The following is a 20,525-nucleotide window of genomic DNA, read 5'->3' as shown; positions in this document are numbered from 1 at the left end:
TTGCTCTGCTCTGCTTTGTTTGAACATTTCGCTTAAAATGCAAAAGTTCAATTCACTGCAGGCGCCATTTTACTTTCCTTAGTCGTGTTGTTTTGGTGCCGTGCCGGAAACAAGCTGCGTCACTACACCCACACACACATATAGAGACTTACACACACGTATCACAATCGACACAGACACATACGTTTCAGTTGAAACAAAGCAACAGAGGCTTCTGCAACGGACAGTTGTTACCGCTGGGCAAAGACGTCCACATCAAGGATGGTTGGTTGGTTGCCTGCCGACCAGTCAGGTATCAGGTTTGCCTCTACTCCTCCTCCGTCTGCATTTGTGCAGTATAGAGAAGGGGCGGAGGTCAGGGCGGGGATATGCGTGTGTGATTGAATGGACTTTGAATGTAGTACAGCACTCAGCTCGACGACTACAACGACGACGACGACGACGACGACGACGATGACCATGATGACGTTTGCCGTTCGGTTTTCCATGCAAATGCCAGCAAAAACATTTTTCGGACACAAATCTAAAGGTGGCTACGCGTGGCAGCAGGCGGCAGGCAGCAGGCGGCAGGCAGCAGGTAAAGCTGAAGCAGGGGAGGCACAACAGCTGCTGCTGCTGCTGCCCCCCGGGGTCGTTGATGATGTACGTAACATGAGTTGGCCGGACGCACAGGATCTGGGGAGCGACTGCAGTCTGTATGCTAATTCCCCTGCAGGAAGAAGAACTCTCTTATGTATATACACACACATACACAGACAGACAAATATACACATCCATACATACATAATAAGAAGAGGCATGGCAATGAGGATAAGGGAAAGGGAAGGGAAGGGAATGGGAAGCGAAGCGGAGTTGTAAGTGCGCTCGCGGCTAAACAAGCGTTGCCAACATTTTTGGGCACATCAAAGTGACAACTGACCGAATTATTTTTATGCTTAAACAACAGCAATAGTGTGTGTGTGTCGGTGAGAGTGTGTGTGTCTGTGAGAGTCTGCCTTAATTTGTGGGGCCCAGGTACTTGATGCCACTCTGTGGAATGTGACCACAACAAAGCATGGCCCACAGCCAATTGCGTTAGATACAATGCTAATTGGGCCAAGGTATATATGTATGTGTTTCTGTCTCTCTCTGTGTGTGTGTGTGTTTGGCAGGACACGCTGGGGTCAAGCGCAGGCGGGTTGGGGGTGTGTGTGTGTGTGTGGCACAAGCGCGGCAGCAAAGCTCTTGATTATACATGCAACAACAATTCGCCTAATAGAAATTGCGCCACAAAAACCACATTATGCCGGCGCGTTGTCGCTTTAAGCCCCCCAGCTACCAACCAACGACTACCGACTACCAACTACCAACTACCGGCTACCAACTCTCCGTTCTCCGTTCTCAACTCTCCACTCTCCGCTCTCCACTCTTCCTTTACCTGAAGCAGAGCGAGTAAAGCACTCCGGCTGGGGTTTTGGCCTCTTTGGATTTCCGTTGTGTTACCGCAAAACTTTTAACGTTTGTTTGGGTTTTGTTGCGGCTGCCACTTTCGTCTTTGCGCATTTCGCCCACATGTATTGACTAAATTAATATTCTCAATTGAAAACTTTTCAACAATAGTTTGCGCTCAAAGTTTTTCAAAGCCATTACACGGCGAGAAATGCTACGCATCAAAGTTGCGCTCAAAGTGTAAATGTTGTTGGCCTAATTTTGATTTTCTAACTTTAGCAAAAGTTTTGTAGAGCGTCATCGCTGCCTTATAAGTAGAGCGTTTATTTTTAGTATTATTTGCTTGTTGTGATAAACATATCGATAAAAAAAAAAATTGTATGGATTTTCAAGAAAAAGTAAAAGGCAAAAGGAAAATTTGTGTTTTAGATTTGACTTTTTTCACTACAACTTTATTTTGTTTCTAACTTTTATATTTGTCTGGTAAAAACATAATGTGCAATTATCAATTAAATGGGTAAGACTCTTTATTACATACAAATACATTATTATTATTGTATTGTGTCTAAATACACAATGGAATATTATTCCTAAAATATTTTACGGCTTGAGAGTTTATTATTATAGTTACTTAACATTTTTCTTTGAAAATATAATTTTAATTCAGATTAAAATAATATTTTATTTTTATTTTTAAAGAATGCATGTTAAATATTCTGTATTTTTAATTTTTAAATTCAGACGATATAATGCCCACAATGGTAGTGAAACAAATTTTAGATATTTGTGGAATGTACTAGCTGAAAAATGTTAAAAAGGTATTTGTGATAAAATGTTTAAAATAACAAAATATTTCTAAGTTGATTTACATTTTTATGCAAGTTTGTTGCAGTGTTTGGCTGACGCACCACAAAAGTTTTGAGTATTCCGTAAATTAAGCTGCATTTGTGTGGAACTGTTGTTGATGTTGTTGTTGTTGTTGTTGTATATCCCGTTCTAATAAGTCGCCCGCTATCTGACATTTTAAATCTAGGAAAATTTTCAAATTCAATTTGCAGTGGGACAAACAACAAAAGCTGATACCCCCCGGCACCTTTCACGAGATGGTAAACCACAAAAGCTGAAGAGCAGCGCAGCTCAGAGCTGAGAAGAGACCAAGGCAAGGCCATGGACAAACAGTTCTTCTCTCTCTCTATAAGTAGCAGATGGACGTACTTTGGTGTTCGTCACCTGAATCGACAGAGAAGTGAGCAAACATTTTTGGAAAACTTACTTGAATGGATTATTAGGAATTATCAAAACTTAATTTAGCTTAAGTTTTTGCTTGAGTTTGATTACAAAAGGCGCTTGCATGCGGGCAATCGGGTCAAGGGGGAATGTTTTGCAGAATAGAATATGGGCTACGGGTGCCCTGGGTTACCCTATAAGTGTCTCTCAATCCTCAGTGTGCTGTTAATGAATGCCAAATTGTATATAGTATAGTTGTTAGACTACGTTGAAATCAGGTGGCAAACAATCAGCGTACACCACTTGAAAGGCAGCTGCTTTTGAAGTGGTTTTTGTGCGAAACTTTTGACTCTCTATGTGTGTCTCTTCCTCTCTCTCTCTGTGTCTCTGTAAAGCCCATTGATCTTGGCCAAGTCTTTTGTTGTCATCACGGCATAAGCCTTGGGGCTAAGCGGCTTAAAGCCCCAGCAGTGCTCAGGCACTTAAAAGTTTAACACATGCGATTTGTGCGATTTGACATTGTACTATAAAGTAAATGACAAAATCTGAGACCATTTTCATCGCCACGGGCAACGTTTATTAACTAACTGGACGTTGAGCGTGCAGACATCAATGTCGCTATTGACATCGGCATTATTGATCTAATGAGGCAACCAGCTGGCTCCGGCTCTGGCTCTGGCTCCGTCTCCGCTTTCAAGCGCTGTCTAAGCTGTCTGCCCAGTCAGATGATGATGACTGGGATTCGGACTGGCGCGTTGCTGGCATATCCAGCTGTGTAATTGACTTCAATTAAATAAAGCCAACGACACCGACAATTGCACGTTGCCTTTTGTGCCCGTCTCCAGGTTGGGCGCGCGGAAATGGAAGTGCGCTGGCACAGCTTAGGCCAAAGCCGAAGCTGAAGCTAAAACCGGAGACGCAGACGAAGCTAGTAGTAGATGAATCCATTGCTTTTATTTGTATCCATGGGTCTTTATACTTTATGCTCGAGCCCGGGGACGACCTTTTAGCATCGCTTCCTGGCGTCCTGGCGCCGCACGCAGCGTCGTGCCGTGCACTCAAAGTGGCGTTAATAACGTGGCACAAATTTACAACAGTTAAATAGAAATACTTACTTAGCTTACCTTGTTTGGTCGGGTGGCGGACGGCGGACGCTGATGGGGGGGGAGGACAGAACCCGATAATCGCAGCAGCACGGAAAACGGATGTCCAATTAGTTGTGAGCCAGCTTCCGGTTGGCTTCTGGGCGCAGCGAGTAGTCTCTCTCTCTCTCTCTCATTCAATCAATGCGTATCATCGTTTGCCTGTCAATTGCAGTTCATCTCACCAATTTTTCCATTCATTACGTTTCGGCTTTCTTCTTCATTTTTATTGTAGCCAATGGCATAATTTTCATATTTGCCAGAGCCAAATCAATTGCCAACGATTTGCATAGATATATCAACCAAAAAAATGGTATGTATATATAGTAGTATATAGTAGAGATTGTAACTCCCTTGCTGGCTGATTTATGTGCCCTTTGGGGCTGTGCTACTTAATCAATGCTTATTTATTCTTGAAAATCCTTGGGCTTTGCTTGTGACGCGCTTATCGCGCTGCATACTTTTAGGCGTTCATGGCTAAAAATTGAATAAAGGATTTACGGTCTTAAATTGAGGCAGCGCCCAGCAAATGTCATGTCAAATGCCTCGTGTGCCAGAGTGTGAGTGTGTGTATGCGAGTGTGTGACAGGAAGCCAAACAAAGGCAACATGTGTAACTTGTACGAGCTGCCAACGTCGACGTCGTCAAAAGGCGAGAGGCTGGAAATCTATTAGAACGTGTCTCGCCTGCCAACCCGATGCTGTTGTTGCTGCCGCTTCTGATGCTGCTGCTTCTGTTGCATGCCTGCTTATATTTTACCCGAGGGCATAATAAGCTTGCCACTGACTGCTCCTTGTGATCCTTGCGCGCACCTCCTTCCCCTGCTCTTGTTTCCTTATTTTTTATTTTCCTCGCAAGCGTGTGTGTGTGTGTGCGTGTGTCTGTGTAATATTTACTTATGATTGAGTTGCGTGGCGGCTGCGCTAGTGACACCCTTCTCACACACACACACACACACACACACCCTTGCACACACACTCAGCCAACACACGGCACAACAATTTGGTAAAAGATTGCGGTTGCTTTACTGATTTTCTCACCCATTTTTACTTCTTCGTGTGCGGGAGATGAAAATTTAAATTGATTTTGCATTGTTTGACTGTCATTGTTGCTGTTGCTGCCGCTTTTGTTGCCCTCGCTCTCGCCTTCGTCTTAGGCTTCGGGGTTGTTTCCTTCAGCTTTTGTTGCTGTTGTTGTTGTGTTTGTTTTTATTTGCGTCTAACACACCAAGAATATTCTTATAAATTTCAATTTGTGCACCATAAATGCGGGGCCCAGCCGACTGGCATGAGTTTCTTTTTTCTTCTTGTTTAGCATTCTGTGGGTGTAATAGATAAGAGATAAGGCAGCCGCCAAAGGTTCTCTACACACTTCTTCTACTCACCCACAACTATTTAATTTTATTGATATTACTATTTACTAGCAGCATTTACTACTATTTTCTGCATTTTTCCAATAAAATCTAGCTGAGTAGTAAACTTGATTAATTTCTGCTACCAGGTGGAAACTACTTAAAAGGCTTGCATCTCGTAAAGGGGTTAATGCCCATGCTTATACCCTACTCGAGTCCTTTTTATACTCGCTACCGTGACGGTAAAAGGGTATGATAACTTTGTGCCAACTGGAAATGTACATATATAATAAGCAGAGAAAGCGAGTCGATAAAATGTAAGTAAAAGTCTTAGAGGATATTAAAGAAATAATTATATATGACCAAAGCCGACTCCAAGTGACGGGGGGTTTAATGCATGGTTGCTAATCTTGAATATTTTGTATTCTATAGTATATATTGAATGTAGTATATAGTATATAAATATACCAAATTTAGATTTCTGTAAATCTTGTAAGTTATGAATTCTATGTTTAATTTTGAATGTAGTAGTAGATTTCGGTATATTTAATTATTTTTTCGGTATATACACTTGGTATATTTTAAAAACTATGCAAAAAGCTTATAAGTTAAGTTCAGAAATAATTGAATATAACCAATTATGTTGAAGATGGCGGTTATTCAATGCATTGGCTGTCGATCTTATATATTTTGTATTCTATGATAAATTTGTAATGTAAAAGAGAATTTAGTTAGATATATTTTATAATTGTTTTTTGGTGTACACATTTGGTATTTAAAGTAGTATTTGACTTTTATTGAAAACGAGTAGCGGGTATTGAACAGTCTAGCACACTCTGTCGAAGCTTTCTTACTGTTTTTTTTGGGAGACGCCTTAAATGATTGCCAGCACATAAGCGTCATCCCTCTTTTGACCCGAGCATCATTTGGTTTTTGTATGAAATTGTTTTACGGGTTAAGGGCAACTACCAAACTTATCTTTCTTTTTTCTGCTGGCTGTTTTGTTTTGGGCCGCCGCCGTTTTGCTGTTCATACAAATGTTTATCGACTTGTGCGTTGATTTTCCGCTTGCTTTGGTTTTACAGCGCCCGCTCCTTGTGAGATTTTTGGGGTATATCGCAGCCGTAGCCATAGCTGTAGCCATAGCTGTAGCTGTAGCACGTGCACGGTAGGGTTAAGCATCACCGATACTGACATGTGTGTGTGTGTGTTTGTGTGTGAGAGAGTGTGGAGAAGTGGGAGACGCATGTGTATTGGTAATTGAATTTATTGTTTGACATTCAAAGTACCGTTGAGTCAATTACGCTGGAAAATTGGTATCAAAATATTTACGAGCTGTTTATTGCATTACGCAAGTTGAAGCTGCGAAGCTCCAGGCTTCGCAGAATGAGAATGAGAGTGAGAACCCTCGCCAAAAAAGGTAATGCAATTTACATGCTGATGCGGCTGCCCCGATTACGTATATCGTAAACGGTGTATCCATTGGCAGATGGGAGCCAATACCATATACATACACATACATATATAGATTGGAAGACAAATAGCATGAAGATGATTTGCCGAAGTGTAAATTGCACGAGCGCCTCAATTAGATGCGGCGCCTTTCGCCATTGAGCGAACTTTGCTGCTGCTTTCGATTTTATGGGGCAGATGTGAGACGATAATTGTGGCATGGTGAATGCTTCATTTAACACAATTAGCGCCGATTTTCTATGGCAGACAGATCACGATGCGTCAGGCACAAACAACTCAAACTAAGTGCCACACTTTAGTGCAGAGGGAACTCCTCGATGGCTGATTAATTATCAGTTATACAGACTTAATATTACTTTGTTTTTGTGTCTACCGCACGAGTTCTTATCAGTTAATCCTTTTTCTTTGACGTTTCATAACGACAAATTAAAGACAGTATAAAATTAATGCCTTGTGAATCACTGCAGCGAACCCCACCGAAGACAATCTACAATAAAAGCCATTTGTTGAGTCACATAATTAGATCGTAGCGCGATTCACGATAACGCCTAATGCGAACAACCAATTCAAATGCGATCAATCAACTTGCATAGATAACAATGTCGCTATAAAAGACTTTGGCATGTGAACTATTTTTCATAGAGTTCTTTCTACCTTTCAACGAAATAAACGGAAAATGTTGTTCAAGTTTTCACTGATTCTGGCTGTATTGGTGGCTGCCACAAGTGCCTACCCTTCAATTTATGACACCGCCTTGATAGGCTACTCAGATGCGGTGGAAATGTTCCTGCAAGCCTGGCAGAAGATCATTCCTTGCGGCTATGCTGCAGGGAATTTGCCAGTGCTGGCTCCACTGACCGTCGATTTCCAAGCCTTCAACTACAGCAATGGAAATACCAATCTTGTGGGTAATGTGAGCAACATTCGCATCTCCGGCTTGAACAACTTCCAGATCTTGAGCGGTGGCTATAATGATAGCACAAATCATGCCCACTTCGATGTCATCTTCCCACAACTGCAAATCTTGGGTGCCTATGAGCTGGAGGGTAATCTCAGTGTTGGCGGTCTTCCGTTGCCCATTCGCCAAAATGTGCTCATCAACAAGAAGCTGATTGATTGGCGCTTCGTTGGCGGATATACTTTTGCGCAGAGCGCAAACAACTCCAATGGATTGCAGATTAGTGACTTCGATCTGAAGTACTTTGTGGCTGGCGTTAAGGCCGACAACTGGGACAAGTATTTGGATGTGGCTACCAATAACTTTGTGAACAACTTTATCGAGTCCTTCTCGCTGTTGTTCGCCGAGGAGATTCAGCCTTATGTGAACACTTTGTTTGCCACCTATTCTCTGCCAGCTATCAATGATCTACTGTCCGGCTTGAGTCTCACTGAGTTGACTGACTTCTTTGTAATGCAGGCCGAGTTGTGGAACATGGCCGATTGTCAAGTGAAGGCATAAATTATGCAGTAAACTTTAATAAACCCCAGCAGCAATTACTTAAGTGTGTGTTTAACATTAAATCACTTTGCCTAGAGACTTTACAGAGATTTGCGATTGTTTTGGGGCCCAAAGATATCGCTTATCTTTGGCTGGAAGTCGTAAGCTGTCCAAAGGATATGCACAGCTGTCAGCAGTTGTCATATTTGCTGAGTAATGGATGTTGCTGGATGTTGCTACAAAACAATGTTGCACAACTCGATAACAGTCTGACCGACAGCTGAGTCGCAAGATAAACGGTCTGAGGAGGCAACACTTAATTAGCGGGACTTCATCAAATCCACAAACATGCTGATTACTTGCATTCGTATGTGTGTGTGTCCGGATTACCTTACTGAATTCAACATATATTTAAGTGAAATATGTATGGGTAAGTTGCAACAACAACAACAACAACAGTAGTGGCAAGTGGCAAGCAAACCATGCAATTAAATGCAAACAATTTGCTATAATTTATGTGCGGCAACGTTGGCGACTCCACGCCGCAAAATGTTGCACGAAGCGACTAATGCACAACGGAAACGGAAATCTGTTTGGTCGCCATGTCTGTGTGTATGTGAGCGAGTGTGTGTGTGTGAGTGCAAGAGAGTGGTGACATTCTCATATTAATTGGCTTAACCCCAGCGAGCGCATTTTTCGCTGACCTGTCAAAAAGCCAAAAATTTGTTTTGCTAATTCGTGCAAAAAATTGAAGGAAGAAAAAAAATGTGCAAAGTTGTCAGTTGTGAAAATTCCCAAAAATTGTTTTGTGCATGCAATTGCATTTGATCAATATTTATTAATACAATTCAGTCAGCCATAAAACACAAACAAACGACAATAATTTTGGGTGAAAAACTTATTAACTGCATTTTATGGTTAATTAGCCAAGCTAGTCGGAATTTCCGGTTCCGAAGTCCTTTGTCCTTTGTCCGTTGTCCACTCTATGCATTTGTTGAATTCGCAAATTTCATGCTCCATTTGCGCGTTGTGGAAAGTGTGGAGAGGGGAGAAGTGGAGTGGAAGTGGAGGAGATCGCTAAACCGATTGTAAAATGATTAGCACACAGGTGAATGGAAGCGTATGAGCATTATGCCCATTATTGCCCTACACCGCAAGCCTTTGGCCAAAAGCTAGTTACCCTCCATGCAAATTGATACACCATCTGTCGCAGTCACAGTCACAGTCCCGGTTGCCCCGGTTGCTGTTACTATTGCTGTTCGCCAGCATCTATCTAATTTAAATTAATATTATGCCAAGCAGCAGCCACAGGCATATGAATTGTCCTCCTCGGCTCCTGCATTGTGCTCTGACTGCCTTTATGCTTCCCTCTTCACTACCCCAACTTTGGTTACGGCAAATTGAAATTGAAACTGCAACCGGATGTAATTGAGCTTGCATATGGTTGCTCTGTCCGTCTGTCTGTCCGTCTGTCTGTTGGTTAGTCGCTTGGTTGGTCGGCCGGACCAAAAGTCTGTTGTCTGTTTTCTGTTCACTCTGTGCGTTGATAATATCATTGATAGCTTTTGCCACAATTTGTAACCACAATAAGTTGTTGCTGGTTGCAACCAACACAAAAAAAAAAACATATAGTAGAGTGGAGAAAGAGTAGTCGATGTCGTCTGCATGCCAAACGTGGTTGTCATTTACAAATTTTTCGGGGGGGAAAACTTTTAAGTCCACAAGCCCATGTGTGAGTGCATTTTGCATTGTTGCATCCTCCAGTCGAGCTTTGTTGCAGTCGAGCCGGTTACAAAGCTGCATGTACGTGGCACAAAGAACTGTGCTCTGTGTGCTGTGCGTTGTAACTACATTGTACATACGACGGACAGTGTAATCAAATTTGTAATTTTCAATAGAGAGATACTCGCATTGTTGGAATGATAAGCCGATGTGAGCTTCGGTTGCGTATTGTGCAGCAGCTTAAGATGATTAAGTATTGAGCGTCTCTATTGTGTCGTTAGATATACGCAGTTTACTTGATATGTAATTAATTTTACTACGTCAATTTTGTTTGTAATTTATGCACTAATAAATCCATTCAGTTATGAACTCAAAACAAATATTTCATGCTTGTGGCTTTGCCAGATGTTTCGCTTGGTTAAATCGGTTAAATAACAATATACAAAACCTAAAATCTAGCAACACTCATCGACTTGTTTACAGGACAAGAGTGGCTGATAGTGAAGAGTAGAGTAGAGAAGAGAAGAGAAGGCAACGAGTTGGAAAACTAAAAACTATCGCAATTGTTTGTGACTTGTAACTGTTTACAATTGTTTAACTTTGGCCAATAATATCACCTGCAGCTAAACTAAGCTGCATTTGGCTGAGGGTTTTCCTCAGACAACAACAATGGGGCTTCCTTTCGCCTGAAGAGAGCGAGAAAGCGAGTGGCAAAATGATAGAAAGAGACGGAGCAACAAGTAAAAGTGCACGTATTTGCCATTTACTAAGTATTTCTATGACTTTGTGCCATTGTTTTTGCTGCTGTTGGGGCTTTTTAGAGGTTTACTCGAGCATTAAATAAGTCAAAGTACACACAGTGGCCAAAAGAGGTACAGTGGGATGAGAAGGAACTGGGAAGCACAAGGACCATGGCCAGCTGCTCAACGCGCTTGAAACAATTGTCAACAGTGCGCATTGTTGTTTACAACTGGGAGGAAACAAAAAAAAAGTTTCTCTGTTTTACTTTGGCATTGCGAGGCACATTAAAAATAATTTTCTTAGCCAGCTGAGCAATGTAAATAGCATTATTTCTTGCCGGTTTTGTTTCTGTTGCTCTTTGTGGCTGTTGATATTTTCCCGTTCATTCTTAATAATATTTAATATTCGCTGTTTACCTTGCGCCAGCTCACAAATCCAAATAATGCTTTGATTAATTTCCTAAATACCATCAATAATTCATTGCAATTGTTAAACAGTTGTTTTGTTTGTGCACAATTGGCATTTTCGATAAATACTAAAAAAAATGTGCAGTTTAATAAACGATTATTATGATATTTGTTTGAACGAGGGCGGGCTGATGAGTAGTCGAAAATATATAAGAAATCAGTTATTTTTAGAATAAGTTATATATTTATTTGCATGTACATATATGAAGAACTTTAATGAAGTTCGGTCACACTGTTTTTACTAAGTTTTTATACATAGTATTTTTATGGTATACTAATTCGGTATATTTTAAGAATAATACCGCAATGTTTGCTTTATTTGTATTAATGCTAAAAATATTATTTATAAATTGTAAAAATATGTGTGTATTTAAAGAGGACGTTCTGATAAGTAGTCGGAAATGATAAGAAATCATTACGTTTTAGAAAAATTCTTCAATTTATGTGTAGATTAAGGCAGTTCTGTCACACTGTTTTTTTTTATTTTTTTATACCTGCTACCTACCCATAGTATTTTAATGGTATATTAATTTGATATATTATAATACCGCACTGTGTGGATTTTTATTTATCACTCAGTTAATCACATTCCGCAATGCCTTTAAGACTAGATAATCTTAATAGCTTTCTATACTAATGTATTTCTCTACAAAATGTGACACATTTAAATTAAAACGCCGATAAATAATCATTTGTAGTGCACCACCCTCGGATATTGGTGTCTTTTGCTCTTCCGGGATCAATAAATTGCCATAACAATAACTTTTCATTGCGCGCCAATCAAAATTAATGTAAACGCCGAAATTTAAAACTTAAATCAAGTCATTTAGAAAACAATACGCTTAACGTAGCGTAAACGCAAGCTACCCCCGAAAAAAGAGAGCAAATAACAATATTTCTGAAAACGATAACTGTCAGTTCTCATACACACAAAAGGGGTGCAGGATGGAGGATGGAGGATGAGAGGTAAAAGATGGGAAGATGGCTGGGTAAGCTTTACCGGTCGCTTGTCATTAAAATGTTTCCGTTCGCTGGGACGTTGCCATTGTCAGTTGGCGGTGCTAATCAGCGGCGCAGCTAAAAGGTATTCATATGCAAAAGAGGAGACGACGCCATGCAGGACGACGACATTATTCATTGCAAATGGCAAACGGAAGGGATCTATATAGTCGCGATTATATATGTAGGTGTGCCGTATGTGTTTGTGTGTGTGTGTATGTGTGTGGAATACCAAAAGTTTAGCATCGCTCAAGGTAAAATATAATCAAAAGCCGTGAAAACATTTTTACACGTCATTAAACTCAAATTCAGCTAACCATGGCATCGCATGTTACAGCATCCATTGGATCACACACACTCACACTCCTTCCACACACACACACACACACACACACACTCTTGGTGGCAGCCATATGGCAATGCTTACAAAGCTGCAGAAGATTGATGTGTTTCGGCTTCATAAATAAATTAAAGCGACTAAAACGCGAAGAAACTTTAAAATTTTCCAGAGATCTTCTGCTGCTTGCTGTTGCTGCTGCTGCTTGTGAGTAGTTTGCTGAAAACTTCTAATTACCCTGTAATGATTACAATTTACACAATGTCACTAACAGCGACAGAGACGGCAATACACAGAGAGTGTGGGAAAGAGACAAAGCGACAGCCACTTGGCGCTTTTGAATAATGGCTTTTGTTTGAGCACAAGTTAAAGTTGTCAGAGTTGCCAAAGTTGTCATTTCTATTGTTGTAGTGTTTGTTATTGTTCTTGCTGTTGTTGCTGCTGCTCATACATTAATATGCAAATCAACACATTCATTCATGCACAAGAGACAGCAATAGAGAGAGAGAGAGATAGGTAGACACATATGTCTTACATAGTTGTGCAAATTGAATTTAATTAAAATGTGTATTTGCAGGCAGCAAACTAATTAAATTTGTTTTTGAGCGTCGCTCTCATATTTGATATTTGTATTGAAGAAGAAATCAATGCAATTTTATTTACAGTTGCTTAAAGCATCTTCCAAAAACTTCAACCACAATACAAGGTGGGGAGAGGGGTAGAAAAATGGGAGCAGTGGGTGGCCAGTTTGGCTCTTGAACCGTAAACCTTTGAATTATTAATTTTTAAGCTGTATGAGATGTATGCATGTGTGTGTGTGTGTGTGTGTGTGGTTAAAAAGGGCAGCCAACTTGTGCGAGGGGTCACATTGATTTAGCCTCTGGGTCAGTCAAGCTCATGTAATAAAGGATGTGGGGCTTCGCTCTCACTCTTTACTCACACTCTCTGAGCTTAATGTGCACAATTTAGTCCCTATCTCCTGTACGCTTTTCCGCTTGAATGCACATTATTAAATTTAAGTAGCTACCGCTTGGGGGGGCGAGCCAACATTTCTCTAAAATATCAGCAAAATAAAAATAAAAAACAAACCAGCAAAAAAAAAATGTGAGTGGAGTGAAATCGTGGCTCACATTCGACCCGGATTTTATAATAAGTTGCGCAAGTTGCAGTGATTCCTCCGCCTGGACATTCATACATTATGCATGAGTTTCGGCATCGCTTCTCAATCACAATCACAAACTGCCCTCGATTATACATATACATACATACATACTATATATACCTTTAGTTGCAAAACAAAGCTCATTACAACATTTGATACGTGGACAGGCAATTTGCAGAGCCGCCAAGTGCAGGCAACGTCGATTCAACCGTCGCAGCCACAAATCAACTGCCGAAATTGTTGTTGCCCCTTCAGGCAACGCGTACACAAAATACTACAAACGCACATAAGTAAGTATGTACATATATATATCTGAACTGCGAGTGTATTCAACTTTGAAGATGATACAGAGGTCCTTAAAAACTGACAGCTGTGCAGTTGCTTTTATTTCTCGCTTTTTTTTTACTTTACTTGTTTTTCGTTAACTTTTCAACTGAATTGTTTTTCATTTTCCGCGTTTGCTGCTGTTGCTGCTGCTGGCAGGACACGCGGAAAATTACATTATCAGAAAAATTAAATTAGTCACCTGCCCACGGGGCAACAGCGGGCTATGGGCATGGCCACGCCCACTCCAATTGACAGATTGTTGCGCAAAAACGCATAATTGGTCGGAGTGCTTCGCCATGAGGAAAGCAAAAAGGAGACGACGCAAACCAAATTAATTTACATGCTCGAAAATGTCCATGTTGCGTTTTTCATTAGCTAATTAAAATTGACTGTTTCATTTGGTTACACTGAATTGCCTTGTTATGCCTCTTGTTATTGTTGCTGTTGCTTGCCATTGTTGTTGCTGATGGTTCTTGTGATGTTGTCGTGACTGTTTGTTACACTGCTGCTGCTGCTGCTGTTGTTGTTGTTGTTCTGCATGTTTTTTGTGTGATGCCTTTGCCAGCAAACCAACAAACCATCCAACCAACCAACAACCAACATCATTGCCTCTGGTTGTTCTCGATTCGCTTCATTCTATAAAATGATAACAACATTTACAACAATGCTGCTTTTCAGCATATAATTTAATTAATTTCATTTGGTCCATGCTCTGCAGCTTTTTGTGCGAGAATTCTTGGCTTATAAATTCAATGTATGCGAATCTTGTTTACAGTCATCTAATGGCTTATTGCAAGCAAAGATTTAATTCAAGGGGCTGCGAGATTCTTGCGTTCAGATTGCTGATTATTTTACAGATATGCTTCACTTTATTTTTAATTTTCTTAATAAGCTATTTAATATTTTAATCTAAGGCAAAAGGTAAAATTGTATAAATATAAATGTAGTTATCATTACTCATTTTTATTTTTATTTAGTCACAACTGATTGTCTTATCACACAGTATTTTAATATTAACTTAGTATATTAGTATATAATAAATATATAATATTTACTGTTATTTTATATATATTATTTATGCTGAATACAGTATATAATATAAACAGTAATATACTAAATACTACTACATATATCACAGTAATATTTAGTCTGACTAAATGAGCTCTTTATATTTACTTAGTTTAGAAGTTCATTTAATAAACTTGTTTATGTTTTTCTTGGTTTTACATCTGCGAGGAGTTTATAAGTTGTAAGAATATTGGGGATATACAAATATGAAACAGTATTTGTTTATTTATTTATCATTTATATGTATTACACAACATACATATTCGTCTTTGTACAAGTTGTATTGCTTTATAACAAAAATATTGTCAATTAATATAAATAATACGAAATTTGATTGGTCCCTGAAGATTTATTTATGCCTAAAGATTAAGAGACATTTTGTCATATAATTTATTTGCAATATTCTTTAAATATTTATAAGTAATAATTTATATTAAACACATAACATATTTGTCTTGACAACTTGAAATTGTTAAGGAAGATGTATTGTAAATTTAAAATAATAATACGAAATTTAATATTGACTTTGCAATATTTATTTGTATGAGAATCAAGCACAAATTTCTCATATAATTTATTTTAAATTTGTTTTTCCTTTTTTCTAAAATACATCAATACCAATTTTCAGCAAGGAAATAATTTATTTGCAATTCGACTTTGTATTGCTCAAATAAAAATACATTGCCCATTTAAATTAATAATACGAAATTTGATTGCTCCCTTAGGATTTACTTTTGTACAAAGACCAAGCGGATTTCTGTGCACAGATTCCAGATTTCACAAGTCACAGAGCATAACATACAATGTGGATTCACATTGGACGTTGGCAATAACAGTTGGCATACTGAATAATGGACCACTTTCGGCTGAGAGTGGACCACAAAATTGTCTATAAAATTAATCACTTGACAAAATTGTGCAATTTGCGTAGCCAAAAATTAACTTAAATGTTGCTTTTTTCGCATGCACAATTGCACAGGACGCATAAGGCGACATCCGAATGTGAATCCGAATGTGAAATGCAAAAGGTGGCCAAGCAGACCAGAATAGTAGAAGGCTGCTCTTGTATGTGAGTATGTGTGTGCTGGCCTAAACCATTGAAAGCCCGAAAATGTATGGCAATTAGAGTGGCCATTGTGTGCTGCTGGTCAGCAGTCGTTAGCCAGGCAAAAGAGGTGAAGGTGGAGGGGAAACGGAATGGCAATGGGAATGGGAGTTGTGTAGCCGGGCAAACTATTAGATAGCAATCCCAGTTCCAATCCCAATGCCAATCCCGTTGGCAGTGTCGTCGTTATGTGCTGTTCATTTGGCCACATTCTGTGGCAACTACAAATGGCCCTTTGCTGTTTTCGTCGTGCCGAGTAATTTTTCAAAAAGTCGCCTTCATTGTTATGCAGCCTTATTGTTATTGCATAAAAATGCCAGCACTCTGCTTCTCACTCTCTCTCTCTCGTTCTCGCTTTATCTCTATTGCTGTCTCGTTCTCTGTGTGTGTGTGTGTGCTTCATACATGCAACAGTTGCAAATGGTGTGCAATTAGGCGCCGCAATTAACGTGGCGCAGTGTTTAACCTGTTACACAGTAACTGCTGCTCTACGTGGAGGGATTTTCTAAATTTTAATGCTGGTTATTTCCCTGTATGCGTGTCTTTCTCTCTCTGTATGTGTGTGTGTGTATGTGTGGGTGCAATTGCCGTCCATTTGTGAGGCCACAATTGTCGCCATCGCTTGCATTTAAGCGCGCACATTTTTCACGTTCTCATTTTTTGAGCTCTGCTGGACATTTAAACGCATTATTTTTAACGCCAATTATGTACATACTTGCACACTCCCACACACACACACACACACACACACACACACACACACTCATGGCCGCACAGTCAGTGACTATAAATTGGCAACAAATGCAGCGAGCCTCTTGATTACAGCTATTATGTTAATTGTTGTACGTGTTCCCATTACTTTCCATGCAATTTAATCATTTTACATTAAACAACTAAATGGCGACGATGTCCCAACAACGCTCACAAAATTTTCCACTCTATTTGCGCTTAAGCTGAACCACTTTTTCCACTAACAGATTTTATTGCAAGTATTAATTATTGCATTAACTTAATACGAGATGATGTTCTTCGTGTATAATGTTGATGAAGTATCTCATTGTTTTTAAGACATATTCATTTCAATTTTGAAGTTTAAGGCCAATTTTTACATTTAATATTTCTGTTGAATTTTAATTTTCAAGAAATTGCTCCTTATTTTTAAATGGAAATTGGTTGTTGTTTTCATTTGATAAAGTTGCTAATTACTTTTTAAAGCAGTTCATTTAATTTTTTCGTTTCCATTTCATTATAAATTTAAAAAATTTTTGAGTTTTTCTTAATATAGTTTTAGTGTTATTTTAATTTCATAATTTTGAAGATTTAATTGTAATTATTTTAAAGAAATTTTATTTCGATTTTCATTGCAATTCTATTGTAGTTTGGATAATTAGTTTTTTATTATTGCTTTGAACAAATTTGTTTTAATCCGTTTCCCATTTTCATTTAAAGGAAATGAATTTTAATTCTCATTTCTATTCTATTTGAATTTTCGATTTGCTTCAATAGAAACAATTTTATAGCAAGTATTAGATAAGAAATTACTACCAGATAAAGTCTTTAGTTGATCTCATTAAAAAATTTGCTTATTATTATTAAGAAATTAGTTATAATGTTCTCTTTATTATGATCATTATTTATGTGAAAAAAATATATAATTTTCACTTCAATTCTATTTTCATTATGAAGTAGAATATTTTGAAGAAATTTTGTTTTAATCTTCAATTGCTGAATTTAATGATTATTTTGATAAATTTTGGTTTTAATTTTAATTTCATGTTTACTCCATTTAAAAGCCAAGAACACCATTAGGAATTTCTTAAGATAATTGTTTTAATACGCATTGCTAATATATTTATTATAGCATTCATTCATTCCGCTTTGCTCTTTCAATTAGAGAACACATTAATCCACGTAAAAAGATAGATTTTCACATGTAACCCGAAATTGCGCTAACAAAACTAATTAAAGAGAAATGTTATTTGGCAGCAACTGTTGTTTTCGACTAGTTCTGTTCAGCTTGTCATAGATCAGATAACAGCAGCAGCCAGAATTTGGCAAAATTCAGAAGGTGAATGGCGAGGGTCACTCGATAAATATGCATTAAATATGCTCACTATATTAGTATTTGATTCCAATTATGTGTAACCAAATCATAAGGGAAAATCAAAGTGTTATAAAGAGACCATAATTCGTTGTGTGCCATTAAATGAGATTGCAGTTTATTTTAAATTGTGAGTTGATTAGTTCTCGCTTGACCCTCTTCATGTGGCAGTTGCAAACGTATATTTGCACTGCAGCGCTTGATTTAATTATGAGGTAAGACTGCGGCAGGATGGAGAAACGAGGCATGTGGCACGTGGCACGTTGCACTGGCCATGCAGTAAAATATGCGAATTTATTTCGCAGTTGCCTTCGCATCTCGCAGTTCGTTGCATGTGGCATGGACATGCACATATTAATTTCATTGCATACTTTTGTGCGCTCGTGCATATTTGAATTTGAAAATTCGACATCTCTTAATTATGTGCACATTACAGCCAAATAGATTAAATATTAATCATGTGTTGTTGCTGCTGTGCGCGACTGTAGCAAAATATTTGTGCCGCATTCTATTAATGTTATGTTATGTTATGATATGATATGTACTCTTTTTTTCTATTTTGCCCCCACGGAAATTTTATGCAATTTTAAGGGTAGTGCAAATAAAATATTCTATTATTTTTTGTGTGTCCGTCCGGCGGGCAATCATAAAAATTCATAACCCACAAGAATACGCTTGAGCGGATACTCACACACTCACACACTCACACACACTCTCATTCCAATTGAATTCGATATATGTCTGTAGTACATTTCAATTATCTACCAAATCAAACAGTGCACAAAACAGATCGTTGCGAACCATAACAAAACCTCATCAATTGCAAAATATATGCACTGTGTTTGTACACAGATAAAAATCAAAATTAAATCGAGCGAATTCATGCGTAAGAATTAATAATTTCCGTTTCGTTTTTGTGTCCAGGCAAGTAGCTCTCTCAATATTTATGTATATATAGCGTACATACATATATTGGGCCGGAAATTAGAGTCCCAATTGCGTGCAATAATCAAAAAATCATACACATTGCACACTACACTGTAAACTATAAATAAATTGTCACAACTTGTGGGCATAAAATGCATAAATAAAAGTAGTTTCCGATGCCTTTGACAAATCATATGAGTGCAACCGCAATTACATACATGAATTGTTGTTTGTTGAGAATTGTTGTGTTCGAGAAAGTAAATTATAGAAATGATTGTAAAATATTTGGATTTATCTTCGATTTTTTTCTCACATTGTTCTTTTCTTCGATTATAGAAATAATTGTAAAATATTTCTATTTATCTTATATCCTTGAGCTCTTTTTCTACATTGTTCTTTTCTTCGATTATAGAAATAATTGTAAAATATTTGGATTTATCTTTTATCTTTGAGCTCTTTTTCTACATTGTTCTTTTCTTCGATTATAGAAATAATTGTAAAATATTTGGATTTATCTTTGAGCTCTTTTTCTACATTGTTCTTTTCTTCGATTATAGAAATAATTGTAAAATATTTGGATTTATCTTTTATCCTTGAGGCCTTTTTCTTCATTGTTCTTTTCTTCGATTATAGAAATAATTGTAAAATATTTGGATTTATCTTTTATCCTTGAGGCCTTTTTCTACATTGTTCTTTTCTTCGATTATAGAAATAATTGTAAAATATTTGGCCTTATCATTTATCTTTAAGCTCTTTTTCGACATTGTTCTTTTCTTCGATTATAGAAATAATTGTAAAATGTTTGGATTTATCTTATATCCTTGAGGCCTTTTTCTACATTGTTCTTTTCTTCGATTATTTTCAACGTTATTGGTTATTGACTTTTTACGCCGTTTGTTGTTTTAAAAATTGCTCATTTCATGCACATGAGCGATCACACGTACCCCATTTGATTTTTTTCTCAACCACTCGACTATGGCCATACACAACACACCCTTACACACACACACACACACACTCGTACCACACACTCTTGTCAACAAAGGGCGCCACTTGAGAGGGGCCTGACAGCCCTTTGACTGCTCTGCTCTGCTCAGCTCTGCTCAGCTCTGCTCTGTCTGTATTGCAGATGACTTTTGAAGTGTTTTTTATAAAATGGACAGCGAGCTGATTACAAAATTGTGGCCATCGGGGTCGACAGGCTACTTGGCTATGCAGGAGACAGCACAAAGGCGCTAAGTGCAGGCCATGGTCGTGGCATATAGATGAGGCATGCGGCATGCGGCATGCGGCATGCGGCAAGTGGCAAGCGGCTCGATTACGTGCCGTCGCAGGTGCATAAAATTGCACATGAAATTGAGTTATGACACATGTCTCATTGCGTGGAAGGCGTTGAGGCATTGCTTCGTGTTGATTGCGTGTAAATGATGCTGTCCAAAAAGCATAACATAGTGAATGAGCTCTGCTGCTCAGGTGCTCGGCTCTGCTCAGCGAACGGTTAAATCAACGG

At 38.5% G+C, this 20,525-nt stretch overlaps 1 protein-coding gene across 1 annotated transcript; it reads left to right on the top strand.

Annotated features, from left to right (window-relative positions):
* The first annotated feature begins 7,297 nt into the window (after positions 1-7,297).
* Positions 7,298-8,080, top strand: LOC133836747 (uncharacterized). The gene has a single exon (XM_062267336.1). The coding sequence runs from the start codon at positions 7,298-7,300 to the stop codon at positions 8,078-8,080; it is 783 nt and encodes a 260-aa protein (XP_062123320.1).
* The last annotated feature ends 12,445 nt before the right edge of the window (positions 8,081-20,525 follow it).

The sequence above is a fragment of the Drosophila sulfurigaster genome, chromosome 2R (genome assembly GCF_023558435.1).
Source record: "Drosophila sulfurigaster albostrigata strain 15112-1811.04 chromosome 2R, ASM2355843v2, whole genome shotgun sequence".
NCBI classification, from domain to species: Eukaryota; Metazoa; Arthropoda; class Insecta; order Diptera; family Drosophilidae; genus Drosophila; species Drosophila sulfurigaster.
Note: the sequence above shows the minus strand (reverse complement) of the source record. Positions and strands in the feature narration are given on the sequence as shown.

What these genes read in the sequence shown, in the direction of transcription:
- LOC133836747 (XM_062267336.1), top strand. Translation starts at nt 7,298, where the DNA reads ATGTTGTTCAAGTTTTCACTGATTCTGGCTGTATTGGTGGCTGCCACA.